The 13,742-nt window shown below is 31.0% G+C and overlaps 1 protein-coding gene across 2 annotated transcripts; it reads right to left on the bottom strand.

Annotated features, from left to right (window-relative positions):
• Positions 1-3,552: 3,552 nt before the first annotated feature.
• Positions 3,553-12,717, bottom strand: LOC110642481 (uncharacterized). 2 transcript variants are annotated; one of them, XM_021794561.2, is made up of 7 exons: positions 12,564-12,717; positions 9,804-9,896; positions 6,041-9,289; positions 5,708-5,950; positions 5,389-5,547; positions 4,985-5,143; positions 3,553-4,079 (listed from the first exon to the last, which is right to left on the bottom strand). In XM_021794561.2, exons 2-7 carry the CDS (start codon positions 9,879-9,881, stop codon positions 3,828-3,830), a joined length of 4,140 nt encoding a protein of 1,379 aa, XP_021650253.2. In that variant the 5' UTR covers positions 9,882-9,896; positions 12,564-12,717; the 3' UTR covers positions 3,553-3,827. The 2 variants fall into 2 exon arrangements, with proteins under 2 accessions (XP_021650253.2, XP_021650252.2); XM_021794560.2 differs by having other exon boundaries at positions 12,542-12,705.
• Positions 12,718-13,742: the final 1,025 nt, after the last annotated feature.

Here is a 13,742-nt window from a genome sequence, read left to right as displayed (position 1 = left end):
TTTTATTTAGTATAATCATTGTACATATAATAATTTTAATTATAATAATTGATCATGGTAGAGCTTAAGTGAAATCCACTACAATCAATGATTATAATAAAACCGTTATATATATATATATATATATATAACGATTTTATTATAATCATTGATTGTGGTGGATTTCAATTATATATATATATATAATTGTAACCTACCATAACAAGTTATCTTATTGTCAAAAGAATTTTTTTTTTCTACTCTTTTTCTCTCTTCTTTTTTTATTTCTATACTTTTTGTACTTCTTTTAATCAAAATAAAAATTAATTTTATAATATAAAATCTGATAAATTAAAATTATATAGCCTAATAAATTAAAAAAATTGTATATATTTTTGTAATATAAAAAATAATTTAATAATTTAGATTAACATATTAATAAAATAAATTATTGACACCATTCAATATTAAATTACAAATTAATAAAGTGAAAAAAAATTTTTAGTTATGGATTTGACTCTTAATAAAAGTAGAAATCTTAACTTGAATAATTATATTAAAATGACAATTAACTTTAAAACTTTCAGTAAAAGTTTTTTTTTTAATATTGAAAACCAAAATAAAAGAATTAAATAAAAAATCTGAAACATTAAAAAAATAAAACTAAATAAAAAATTCAATTTTATTTTAATTTCAAAAACTAAAAAACGTTCAGTTAGATTGTTGTTCTTTCCCAGAACTGAACTCAACGATGTCTATTCTTAATATTCAATGTCAACCTCAAAACTCAACAAAACCTTTAAATAATACATTTGACCTATGCACGTTTAGATTCTTATAGTTTCATCTTTTTAAAAATTTTGTAAAGACATCAGAAAAATAAACATGCAAATGACTAAATAAAAACTCATGAAAACAAATAAATCAAGGGTAGATCCTTGTTATGCGGTGCTTAATAAAATTTTTTCATGGGTTAAGATTAAAAAAATTATATTATCAGTTTTTAATTTTATTTTGATTGTTAAAAATTATTGTAATTATATTTAATTTTTATTTTTTTATTTAATAAAGAGATGGGAGAGGGGAGATTTGAACTTGACACCTGACACCTGCCAAGTGAGTGATATATCTTTAACTAATTGATTTAATAGACAAGACTAATTTTTATTAATAGAACCTTAATTTTATTTTTGTATTGATTAACATCTATTTATAAGGATTCAATTCCACCACTATCTCAAAGCATTTCATACTTTTAATACTCACAATATATTATAAAGGGACGAGATTTAATGGTGATAGCAAAAGAGTGCATAAATAAAATTATATAATTTCACTAATTTCACTAAATGATTAAAAAATTTAATGCACATTAATGTAAAATGAGATTTTAAAGGTCTAATAGTAATAATAGATTTAGAAGTAGTTATGAATTAGTCAAAAAATAAAATTAAAAATTCGACTGAAAACAAATTAAATAAAATGGAAATAATATGTGGCAATTAAGATAAAATTATTGAAAATTAAAAATTGTAAATAAAATTAAAAAAATTAATATATCAGATTTTATGTTATAAAATTAATTTTTATTTTGATTCAAAGAAGTAGAGAAGGGATAGAGAATTAAAAAGAGAAGGGAGAAAAAGGTAAAAGGGTAAATATTATTTTGATAATCGGATAACTTATTATAATAGGTTATGGTTGTTTTTTGAAAAAGAAAATTAAAGTTGAGTGACATTATTTTAACAAATTAAAATTGAGTTATTAAAATAAAAAATCATCAAAATTAAGATATGATCAACATAATTTAGTGAGTTTTTTAATATAGATAATATTGTTTGTTAATTTTTTTTATGAGTCTGACCTGGCAGTGATTAGCAGTATACTTGACTATATAGGATTAAACTCCTTATATAAGTATTATATAGATTTAAATTGTTATAATGACTGTGATCATATAGGATTCCTATTTTAGTATAAATTTAGAGTGAAATTTAAAATTTCTAAGAAGGCGAGATACTGATTTTTAATAAATAGCATTTGTACTCTAGAGTGCAGCTATGTCAATAGGAAAAATAGTTAACTCTTGCTTCTGGTAGCTTTTTCCTCTTGGGTTTAGTAAACAACCCATAGAAGATCATTAAAAGGCCTTGAAGATGCTTTTCTTGATCTATCTTCTGGTTTGCTTTGTGTTTGTATGGAACTAATAAAATGGAATATTGCTAGCGCATCACTCATTAGATGGGTTAGCTCTATGCTAGGCATGAGAGAGGTTTGTATTGGAATAGGAATTAAGCTCGATCAAGATTGGGCTCAAAATTGGTCAATAGTTCTTGAAATTAAACTAGACAAAAATTGAGGAGTTATAGAGCCAGTCCTACTTTAGAGGGTTTGTGAATCTTGAATCGAATTGGATTTAAACTAGCAATTTAACCAGCAGATTCGATCCTGTTCAAAATGAAATTAAAAAAAAAAAGCACTACCTAAGAGCCTATTTGACATTATTATTAAAACATTTATTAAGAAAAATCACTTTTTTAAATACACTAGTTAAAGAGTATTAAAAATAATTTAAAATTAAATTTAATAAGTTTTAGTTATGAAAACACTAGAATAATAAAATAGTTTTTTTGAAACTGTTTTTTTCAATAGTATCCAAAATAGTGCTCTTATTTAAAAAAACAGTTTGAACCCTCCAAACTTAATGCCAAACAAGCATTTAGGATAGCCAAATGCTAGTGTTCCTAAGGCATCAAAATGGTTTTTGTCTTTGGCTCAAATGGTATTTTTTTTACTATTTAAGAAAAAAAAAGCTTTAGTATTTTAATTTGTAAAAAATATATATGCCAAACAAATTATATTATTTGCTTTGTAATTTTGATCCATTTTGTTTCATTCTTTCCAATGTGATTCATTTTGTAATTTTTATTAAGCCCAATTTTTATTATATATAATTTTCTCATAATAACGGTTTTACATAAAATTTCCTTTGAATTCATTCACTACAACTTTAGAACTATAATAAGAGCATTTTTGCTAAACTTTGAAGGAGTGAAGCAGGGCCCACATACGAATGTTGTGTAATTGCTTTAATTTTTCAAGGATGCAACCAAGTCCAACGATTACTCTTTGAGAATGGGAAAATGACCTTTTAACATTTCTTCCCTCCCACCCATTATGGCATGAGTTGCCATTGGTCCAATAATTCAGTGGTCAAATACTTGCATCGTAATGGAGATATGGGGTTCAAATCTTGATAACTCTCATTTCATTTAAAAATTTATGAGGAACCAAACGAAGGCATGAATGTAAATTCATACCTACCCCGAATCAATTTGTCTACCAGATCATAATGCCTGGCACATAAATGTCTTAGCCATTTCATGCGGGAGAATTGTTTGGTAAAGGTTGCTGGGATAAAAGCACTGCTCATCTGAATCTCACTTGATAGCCAAAGGAACAAATTTTGTTGTATAAGAGCCTATATAATGCTAATGCTGCTGCTGCTGCTAATTCTTTGATTACTTGGTAGCTATGACAGAGTTGCCAAAGTGATCAGAGTTTGAAACACAATAAAAAAAACTAAACCCAAACTTGAATATTACATGAATCAAACATCTTTGAATTCAGGTAAGGGGATGATATTGAAAAACAAATTCCCTGACCAACTTCACAGACCTATGCTATAAAGTATACAAGCAAAGGTTTCAATCTTCTGTGCATAATATTAAATAAAACAAGAAATTCATTAAAGAAAATAATTAGAAAAAAAAAGGGAACAACACTAGAGAAAGAAATCGGAAACAAAAAACTAGATACATGAAAAACCAAGATCCAGAACACCGAAACTAATACCTCTTCCCAAGAATTATGCCAATGATGATAGATACAACGGCCAATCCCAAAATAAACTTAATGTTCATGGCTTGAGAAACCTGTGTAGTTTGAACATGCGTCTCCGAAGAGGATGATGTTTGTGCAGATGCAGCCTCTAACTTTTTCTTACTCTTCCTTTTTGTGGGAGCAGAAATGGTTGATCCAATGTCTCTGGATTTGATTTCTGTTCCATCATTATGTTCAGCCAAATTGCCTTCATCACCCTGCAACAGATTAAATGTAAATTACTATTTGATTTATGCTAGAAGATGTTGTTCATTATGACATTAGTAGTAAGGCATGTGATATATACGAAGTTGACGTTTCGCCATACTATGCTCAAGGAATCATATAAAATCTTCAGACCAATAGAGGCCATAAAAAATAAAGAGCATATTGTCATCCTGTAGTCTGCAGATGACTGGCACTAGTTTGTATCATAGTTAATGCAAAGGGGAGAACCCATTTACTTCAATTGCATGATACAACACTATATCTAAATCATACAAAAAACACACATGAAGAAAAACAATGAAGAAAAAGAAAAAGGAAAAAAAAAAATAAATTGTTAACTTGATTTAAAGGAGGAACATCTCAACTTTTGGTTTCAAGTTGATGAATTTGCAGTTATGGGGCTCTAATTTTGATGGTAGAGGTATTGGTTTAGGGTTGGGGATTGGATGAATAGGAGGTGAATTTGGAGATTCCATGACAGAACCTCAATTCTTCTTTGTTTGGTTTTTCCTTTATCATAATTTGATCTGTACAAGGGCTAAGAGATTAGAGATATTGGAGAGGAGAAAAAGATGAGATCCAAACCAATCAAATGAATGGGGAGATGGCAGCATGAAGGCAAGCAGATTTTTGGTGTATTTTAGAAAAACATAATTTTATGATTTTTTATTTAGTATTTACTTTTTAAAAAAAAATTCAACCAATCAATGGCAACGTCTTCTTTCTCATTTGTCCTAAAATAGATGGTTCTTACATTGAAAGGGAATTTAAAACGTGAGAGCTTTAGTTGCACGAGGATTTTGTAGCTTGGGATTTAATTTGAAAGTTGCAAAAAAAGTTGGGACAATTTTGCAATTAAACCTTAATAATTTAGCATATACGAACATAAACTGACCTTTTGTAGTAATTTTTCATCAGCAAGTTGCAATTTATGCTCAAGCTCCTTTACTTGCTTCTCCAGAAGTATGATTTCCTTGTTCTTAGCATCAAGGTCTTCAAGGGATTTCCTCATAGCTGCTTCCCTTTCTGAATCTTTTTGAAAATTTGCTTCTTTCTGTTTGGTTTGACATCAAAAGATGAGTTTTAGAACAGTAATTCTGAATGCCTCATTATCATTTTCAAATTATCAAAAGCAAGAAAAATTCCAAAAACTCAATTCAGAGATATGAGATGCTCGCACATGACTACCAGGTGCTAACGTATGCCAAGATAAGGGCAATTCTTATTCTGAACTTTATGTTAAAGTTCATTTATTTAAATTAGCCAAAACTAAACCAGAATATAATATTAATACCTAACCTGTTCAGTAACAATGCTCCGAGCAAGTTGTAATTCTCTCTGAAGCTGAAGAACTTGATCACTTAGTGTATCTCTATCATGGATTTTCTGTGCATGATCTTCTAGTTTCAAAGTTAACTCAGCTTCTCTTCCAGCAGCAGATGCCTGAATGCTTTCAACCTAGATATGCAATGTTAGTATTTAGAGTTGACTAGACTTCAATTAAACGTCAAAAGCCTTTTTTTTTTTTTTTTTTTTTGAGTTTCTTTTCAATTCCACTATGTTTTTTTTAAATTTTTTTTTTTTAACATAGAAAATTTGGCTAGTTGATAACAAATACCTCTTCTTTCAGACGAGCCTCGGCTGCTGTCAATTTTTCTTCAAATTCCTTGAGACGAGTTTGCAATGCTGACTTCTCCGCAGCCTCCATCTTGAGATTTTCAATCTCAGATTTTAGGGCATCTTCATTTGCTTTCTGGTCTTTCAGTTGCTCTTCAAGCTGGATGATCACTGATTGAAGTTCCTTCTTTGCATTTTGATACGTTTCATTAAGAAAATTGTTCTCTTCCATGACTGAAGATATCTGCAATTTGCAATTTATTATGTCAGAAGATTGTATGCCACTAAATCACCCATCACGATTTACCAAGACATCACAAAGTATTTAGCAAACCTGGGACTGTAGTCTCTGTCCTTCATCATTAAGCTGCTGAGTTAAATTTTCTAGGGCCTTCTTTGAAGTGTGAAGCTGTTCTAATGTTTCATCCTTCTGGGAATGTGCCGAAGACAGTTTTGACTCTAAATCACTCAGTTTGGACTCATATGAGGCTAGCTCCTGAGTGAGTTTCAAATTTGCCTCCGCTAACCCTGTACTCTCTTTTTCAAAGTGACTTGACCTGTTTTGCAGTTCCTCAACAATACTTTCAAAGTGTTTCAATTTCAGACAAGTCTCTTCCAGCTCAAGTTTTCGAGTTTCGGCTATTGCAGATGCTTCATGAGCCTGTTCTTCACAGAATTTCTTTTGGCCTTCAAGTGCATTTAGCTTCACGTTCAAATTGTTTGTTTCTTCATCTTTCTGAGTTAGTCTCTGAATGGCCTCTTGTAACTCTGTTTCTGCTTGAACCATCCGAGCTTCAGTTGCTGAATGAAGTTCTAAAGCCCTTGACTGCTTATCAGATATTTCTGCAATAGTGTTCATATGAGAAGCAAGTTGTTGAGATGAGGCTTCTTTCTCAGAAACAGCAGAATTCAGCAATTCCTGAAGTTCATTGACCTTGCTTTTAAGCTGATTGTTTGTCTCAACAAGGAGTTCATTTTCTGAGGAAGTGTTAGAAGCTCTATTTTCTATTTCCAAGATCTTTTTTTTAAGTTCTTCATTTGAGGTTTCCATAGAAGCCACTTTTAGCAAACAAAAATCCAATTCTTCCTTCAAAGATGCAGATTTTCCAGTCGCTTCAGCAACCTGTTCTTCGTATAATTTCACTTGGTCTTCAAGAATCTTCAATTTGTCAATCAGGAATTTTGCCTCAGACTCCTTGTTGGTGAAGTTTGCTATTGCTTCTTGAAGTTTGAGTTCCGAATCCCTTGCCAGAGATTCTTGTAATGATTCAAGCTCAGACTTTCTAGCGGTAGCCTGCTCTAGTAATTTTTCTTGTTGCTCTAGTTGTTCCTCAGCAGACATGAGCTTTGCCATTACATCGCTTTCTTTTAGTCCAGCAGCCTTTAGATCATTTTCAATGCACTCCAACTTCTCCTGCATCACAGTTAATTCATTTCGTAGGACTTCCACAAGATTCTCAGCTTCAGCCAGCTTCTGGCTGGAATCGCTTGATGCATCTTCTAACTTTTTCTTTTCATCTGTTACTGAATTCAGGCATTCCATCAGCTCTTTCTCCTTTTCGTTGGCTGTTTGCAGTGCAATTTCAAGGCTTGATGCCCTTGCTTGGAATGCTTCAAGCTCAGCTGAAAGTTCAGATACTTTATGGAAGTATTTGTTGGACTCTGCTTCTGCAGCCACACATTTCTTTTCTAATGTGCTAATCTGCTCTTCAAGTTCCTGAATTCTGAATTTCTCTGCTTCAAGTAACAACTCCAAATCATTTACCTTTTTGCTGGCATCCTCTACTTTGGAATGAGACATTTGGAACAGGTCTTCAAGCTCAAGGCTGCGTTGATGATTCATGTTTGCTCGGTCCTCATGTTCAGCACACTTCTCTGTAGCAATCCTCAACTCAGCCTCAAGCTCTGCATTCCTTGATGATGACTGATTTAGGGAAGCTTCAAGGTGGGTTATCTTCTCCTGGTATTCCTGCATCTGGTGACTCAAAATTTTCTTTTCTTCCTCCAATTCTTTCAGTGCAGCACTGAGTTCAGTTATTTTCAGTGAGAATTCCCTCACTTCTCTCTCAGCATCACTGCTTTTTAATTCCGTTAAATTCAATTGTTGCTCAAGATCCACGTTACTCTGCTCTGCTGCAATAAAGCGTGTCTCAAGCTCTCTCACTTGGGAATTTGCATTTTCTGCTGCTTCATGTGAAGCTCGGAGTGAATCTTCAAGCTCCAGATTCTTTAGAGTAGCAGATGCTGCAGCAGCTCCAGATTCATTGTGAAGCTCTTCCAGAGACTTCAATTTTTGTTCAAGCTCTGCATTGTTTGACAAAGCTTGAGACAAAAGGAAATCCGCTTTAGAGAAATTCTCTTCTGAAACCTTCAACTTGTCTTCAAGGTCACTGCATAATTCCATCATTTGTGCTGCATTGCTAGTGAGATCTGTTACAGTTGCCTCAAGAGCTTCTTTTTCTTTCATTACTTTTGCTAATTCTTCATGTATAGCTGAGACCTGTCCCTCATATTTTTGCATCGCTGCTTCAACCAATTCCCTTGCATTAACTTCCTCTTGCAGCTTCAACTTATTGCCTTCTAACTCAGAAACCTTTGCTTGAAGATCTTCTTTAGTTGCACCGAGCAAATTCTCCAATGCCAAGACATCTTCCTTCAACTGAGATTCTGAAGCTTTCCTCTGGTCCAATTCTTGGGTGAGTTCACTAATAAGAGCCTCCTTTGAAGAGAATCTTTGCTCTATGTCAAGCAGTTGTGATTTTGAACGTGCCAATTCTTCATTAACTGCTGCGAGTTCTGCTGTAGCATTCTTAAGGGCTTCTTCAACTTTCTGGTTTTCTGCAATCTTCTCATACAGGCCCTTGACTTCCTCCTGAAGGGAAGCCATCCGATCTTCCATTTCTTTTGCACTTGATTTTGTTTCTCCAAGCAGCCTCTCAAGCTCCAATGCCCTTTGTGTCTCAGATTCAGCATGTGAACCACTTTGTTTGTGCAACTCCTCAAACCTCATTGCCTCAACTTCAGAAAATTGGAGCTTTTGCTCCAACTCTTGCAAACTCTTTCTAGAGTTCTCAAGCTCAAGGCTGAGACCATCAAATGCTTCTTTCACCTCAGTTAATTCCTTGTGTTTCATATCTTGTGCTTGCAGAGACTCATTCAAAGTGCCAAGCTGTGAACTATACTTCTCCTCAGCTTCAATTATCTGCTCTTGCAATTTCTTGTGATTGAGTTCAAGCTCCTCATACTTCTTTTCACCAACCTCCAACTTTTCCTTTGCAAGCAAGACCTCTTCTCTGATCTTGGTATTTTCTGATTCAGAATGCTTTAATGCTTCAGCTACTCTTTCCAATTCAAGTTCAAGATCCCTAAACTTCTCTTGTGCTTCCAATAATTCTCTGGTTGAACTGCTTAAGCTTCTTTCTATGGCCAATGGCTTCTCATGATCTGCAGTTGCTGCCTCAGCCGTATGAGAAGCATCCTTGACATCAAGTGATTCCTTCTCTACTTTTATGAATTCTCCATCAGTCTCGTCCTCTTCTTTCTTCCCTGATTTTTCTACTTGTGGGAAGTCTCCATTTGTTGCCTGTATTGTATTAGGATCAATGACTTTCAGTGAAAGAATTACAGATTCCACAATCATGAATTACAATTCGTTTGTTTGTGAAGGTCTCACTAATTTTATTTTCCATCCATTTTATTATGATTCTTGTATTTCTTTAAATTATATGGAATTGTAAACATGCCTAGACATCATCATGTTAATAACAAACATTGAGGAAAAAAATATGATCAGAAAATTTCTCAGGAGTATATTCCAGGAAGCATGAAAGAAATATGACTTAGCAATAATAGTTGAAATAGGTAGGTTATCATTTGAAAACCTTATAGAGTACATTTGTATTGTGATTATTAAAAAATTTAAAGAAAAAACAATTTAAAATTAATAAAAAAAAATAAATGATTCAAAACCTTAAAAGACTAATCAAACTTCTATAACATAGTCGAATGTCATTTGCATTCAAATGAGAAAATGCTGGATTTTTCCTATTCATAATCATGCATTATCAATCTATTTTCAGAATATGTATATAACTTACATTGATAGCATTAGCTTTCTCCTCTGTATCAACCTTCAATACTGGTACTTCTGAAGCCATTTGGGTGTCGTCTTCCATACTAGATTAGTACCACTGAAATTTTCACAAGTTAATAGTTAATAGCCAACTTAAGGAAAGATACAGCAAGCATATAATTGTGCTCGTTCGTGTTCAATTTGTTTCCACAGAAATTTATGGCAGGGGAAAGAAAATAAACTATTGCTATATAATAGAGAAAATACAGATCAGTGTTATTCCATGACACATGGCACATGCCGAAAATAGAAAAAAAAAAAAAAAAAGAAAAAACTCAGTTATATCGGCTGTGAAAGACAGACGTGCAGCACATGCTATGGTGGATGATACTTATTTTAGAATATTAAAAAAATATAAGAAAAAGAAAACTCAGTTATATGACAAGTGTGTTAGCTGAGCTGGGTAAGCTAGTTATGATCTCTGGCTTTTGATTCCAACTTTTAAAGGAGTGTAAACAGAGGCACGTGGCAATGCAACCCATCAAAAGACGATGGCCTATACTCACATGTACAAAACTGAAAGCTGTTTTCTTTAGTGCATGCTAAATCATTTGCCAAAACGGCTAAGCCCTTCTCACCTTGCCCAACACAGGAGGGCCTTCAAATCTGGCGCAGTAAAAGTTTTCCTTTTACGGAAACTCAAACGGTGCAATCTCAACCGCCCATTGCAGAAGATGAGATGCATCAATCAAACATTGGATAAATACCCAAAAACAAAAGAAACTGCTTACTTCGAATTCAACCTTTTTTTTTTTTCAAAATATATAAAAAAAAGGAACCATAATGCGGTGGATCCCACTAAAGTTGGGCATTCCAACCCATCTCCATCGTCCTTTTTGCTTATTTTGTTTTGTTTTCTTCTATTTTCTATCTTTAATATGATTTTGAAAAGCTAAACAGCTCAATCTACTGAACCTTTTCTCCTTTCGTTAGGAACCTTAATTGCAAATTCACAACTTCCTTATCTCCTATCCTAACTATTAAAGACAAATTGGGTTCTATTTACATTTATTGGGAAAATTTTTATTTAATATTTTTTTTGTCAAAGAAAAAATATATTTCCAGCAGTCAGTTGTTAATATTTTCCTTTTATAGTTTTTATTTAAGTAATATTTTAATAATTTTAATTTTTTTAATGAAAATAAATTTAATTATTAATATAAAATATAAGCAATTATTACATATTTTATGAATAAAATATAATCTACATCAGTGAGATAATATCTAAAATATTATTCTACTCCATCTAAATTATTTTTTAAAAAAAATTTAATTATCTATATTTATATTTTTTTATTTTATAAAAAATTATGATGCATTTATCTTATTATTTTTATTTATGAATTATTAAATTTTATAAAAAAATAAGGCGTAATGAACATGTATTGAACAAATAGTAATAATTTAAAAAATTATTACAATATATTTTAATATGCTATAATTTTTTAAATTATTTTGTGATTTTCTATACCATTATTTTTTTTTCACATACGTAACTTAACAAAATTTAATCACTCATTCCGCATAAAAGATAATTTATATCTCATAAAAGAGAGAGTGGTTATAAGCATAACAAAAAGGTATATATAACAAAAAAGGTATATATATTTTATATAAATAAATAAATGAATCACATATAATGATTAATTTTATTGCTCTTATATTTTAATAATATAAAAACCAAGTTAAATATAGCAATGAGTAACTTAAAAGAACAAGTGGAGGGTGGGGCAACCTATGGAATAATAAGTGGGCACAAACTTGATAAATTTATACAATAAAAATAAAATTATAAATTGCAATAATAATAAAACTAAATTATATAATTGATTAAAAATAAATTAAACTTTACCAACAAACTTAGATTCAACCATATTAAAACCATTTTCAGAATATGAGGTCTTGAATTCTAATTCAATTAAATAAATTATATATATAAAAGAATAAATCAAAATCGGCTAAAATTATATAAAAACCATTATCTCTAAAATTGAGAGTTCTTATTTAAAAAAAAAATTAAATCACAATCGATATTAGGATCAGATTTTGAATTTTTAGTAATTAATCCAAAAGTAAAATTGTACCCATGGTTTTATGCTTCTTCCAACCTATTCAGATGAAAGGAAATCACATATCAGATATATCCTTAGCTCATAGTGTAAAAAATAACAAGTAGCCTGTAAAAAGCCATAATTATTTAAATCAAGGAGACAGTTCCAGAATAATTTAAATCTCAACCAAACCCCAAGCAATCAAAGAGGAGGGAAAATAAAATATATAATTCAGTTTCATTTAATTAAAAAAAAAAACAAAGTGATCAAGACTAGCTACTTTTTTCCCTTTCTTTTTCCAATGAGCAAAGTATATGCATTTGAATACGAACTTGATATTGATCAGATGGAAAAAGCATCAATCAGTAAAAATTAAAAACTAAAAATCACTATTGCCAAGAGTTGATCATGATCATGATCATGATCATGATCCAAAGATAGAGCAAAAGGTAAATAAAAGGATTAATTAGAGATCTACTTGATACATAATTATCATCATCATATCTGCACGATCAAAACAAAACAAAACAAAACAAAAACAAATTTCCAACAAAAAAACAAATCAGAAACAGGAAACAGATGCAGAGGAGGAAATGAAAATGAGAAAAAAAGAAAAGATTATATTGAGATAAGAGATTGATTGCTTGCTTGCCTGAGAGATCGAAAGTGGTTACCTATGCTTACAGATTTTGAAAACCAGAGAGGAAATAGACTTCCTGAGGCGATGATGATGAAGAAGAAGGAATTGAATTGAAATTTGTGAGAGAATCTTCCAGCTTTGGCATGTAAAGGAGGACAAAGAAAGAAAGCGTGGAGTCCACTTAGTAGTTGGTGGGTCCCTTTATTACAGCCAATCATACGATTGTTTCTGTTTGCTACCAACGCTGCCGCTTTGTTTTACTCTCAACTTTTTGTCCCTGCATTTTTCCTTTATTTACCATCTTGTCCTTGCCGGTGCCTAATTTTATAATCCATTCTTTTTATATGGTAATTGTAGACCCGCCCAGCGGGAATTCAGGTCCCAAATTGGACTGAGATTGGCTTGCATTAAATTCGAAATCAGCCAGCTCAAATTTCGAATCGGTCTGATCAATGATTAACGGTGTGAATCGAAATCAAATTGATTGCAAGAGGTTAGTTTCCATCACTCTTTCTCAAGCCCTGAATAAGAATGGAATCGAAATGGACGGTTAGAACCATTGATTTTAACATGAAATAAAATAACATCATAGAATTTACAAGATTTAAGTATTAAAACGGACTTATATCTAACAAAGCTTAATAACAAAAGAAGATTTATACAATTTAATTTGGTATTAAAACTTTGTTGTTATTGTTATGTCAAACCATATTTTTAAAAAATAAATGACTGCTTTAGAAAGTGATATCTGAATTAAAATATTTTCAAAACAAAATTAAAATGGTGAATCTATTCCCACAACTAAAATAGCTAATCTCAAATTTTTTAAATGCAATTTTTTTTTACATTAATTGTAGCTATAAAATATTATCCACGAAAATTGTTATAAATAGTTTTATTAAGTAAAAAAAATTAGTATTCTTTCTATTTCAAAAAAATTAATATATTTTAATTTTTGTTATTAATGATTATTTCCATAATCAATTAAATCCCATAATTTTTATATTTCACAGAGAGAAAAATTCCATCATGTCCATTGATCATGGATGTTTTTCTATATCACTCCTTATATAAAAAAAATCACAATTTTAATTTTGTATTTTATATTCTTTTATCATTTTTTCTTACATTAACAATTAATAAATATATTTATTACCCATTTTTAGACATTGGAAGGTCTGCAAATTTTTTACAGAGTTTGCAATTAATCACA

The sequence above is a fragment of the Hevea brasiliensis genome, chromosome 3, assembly GCF_030052815.1.
Source record: "Hevea brasiliensis isolate MT/VB/25A 57/8 chromosome 3, ASM3005281v1, whole genome shotgun sequence".
Lineage (NCBI taxonomy): Eukaryota > Viridiplantae > Streptophyta > Magnoliopsida > Malpighiales > Euphorbiaceae > Hevea > Hevea brasiliensis.
Note: the sequence above shows the minus strand (reverse complement) of the source record. Positions and strands in the feature narration are given on the sequence as shown.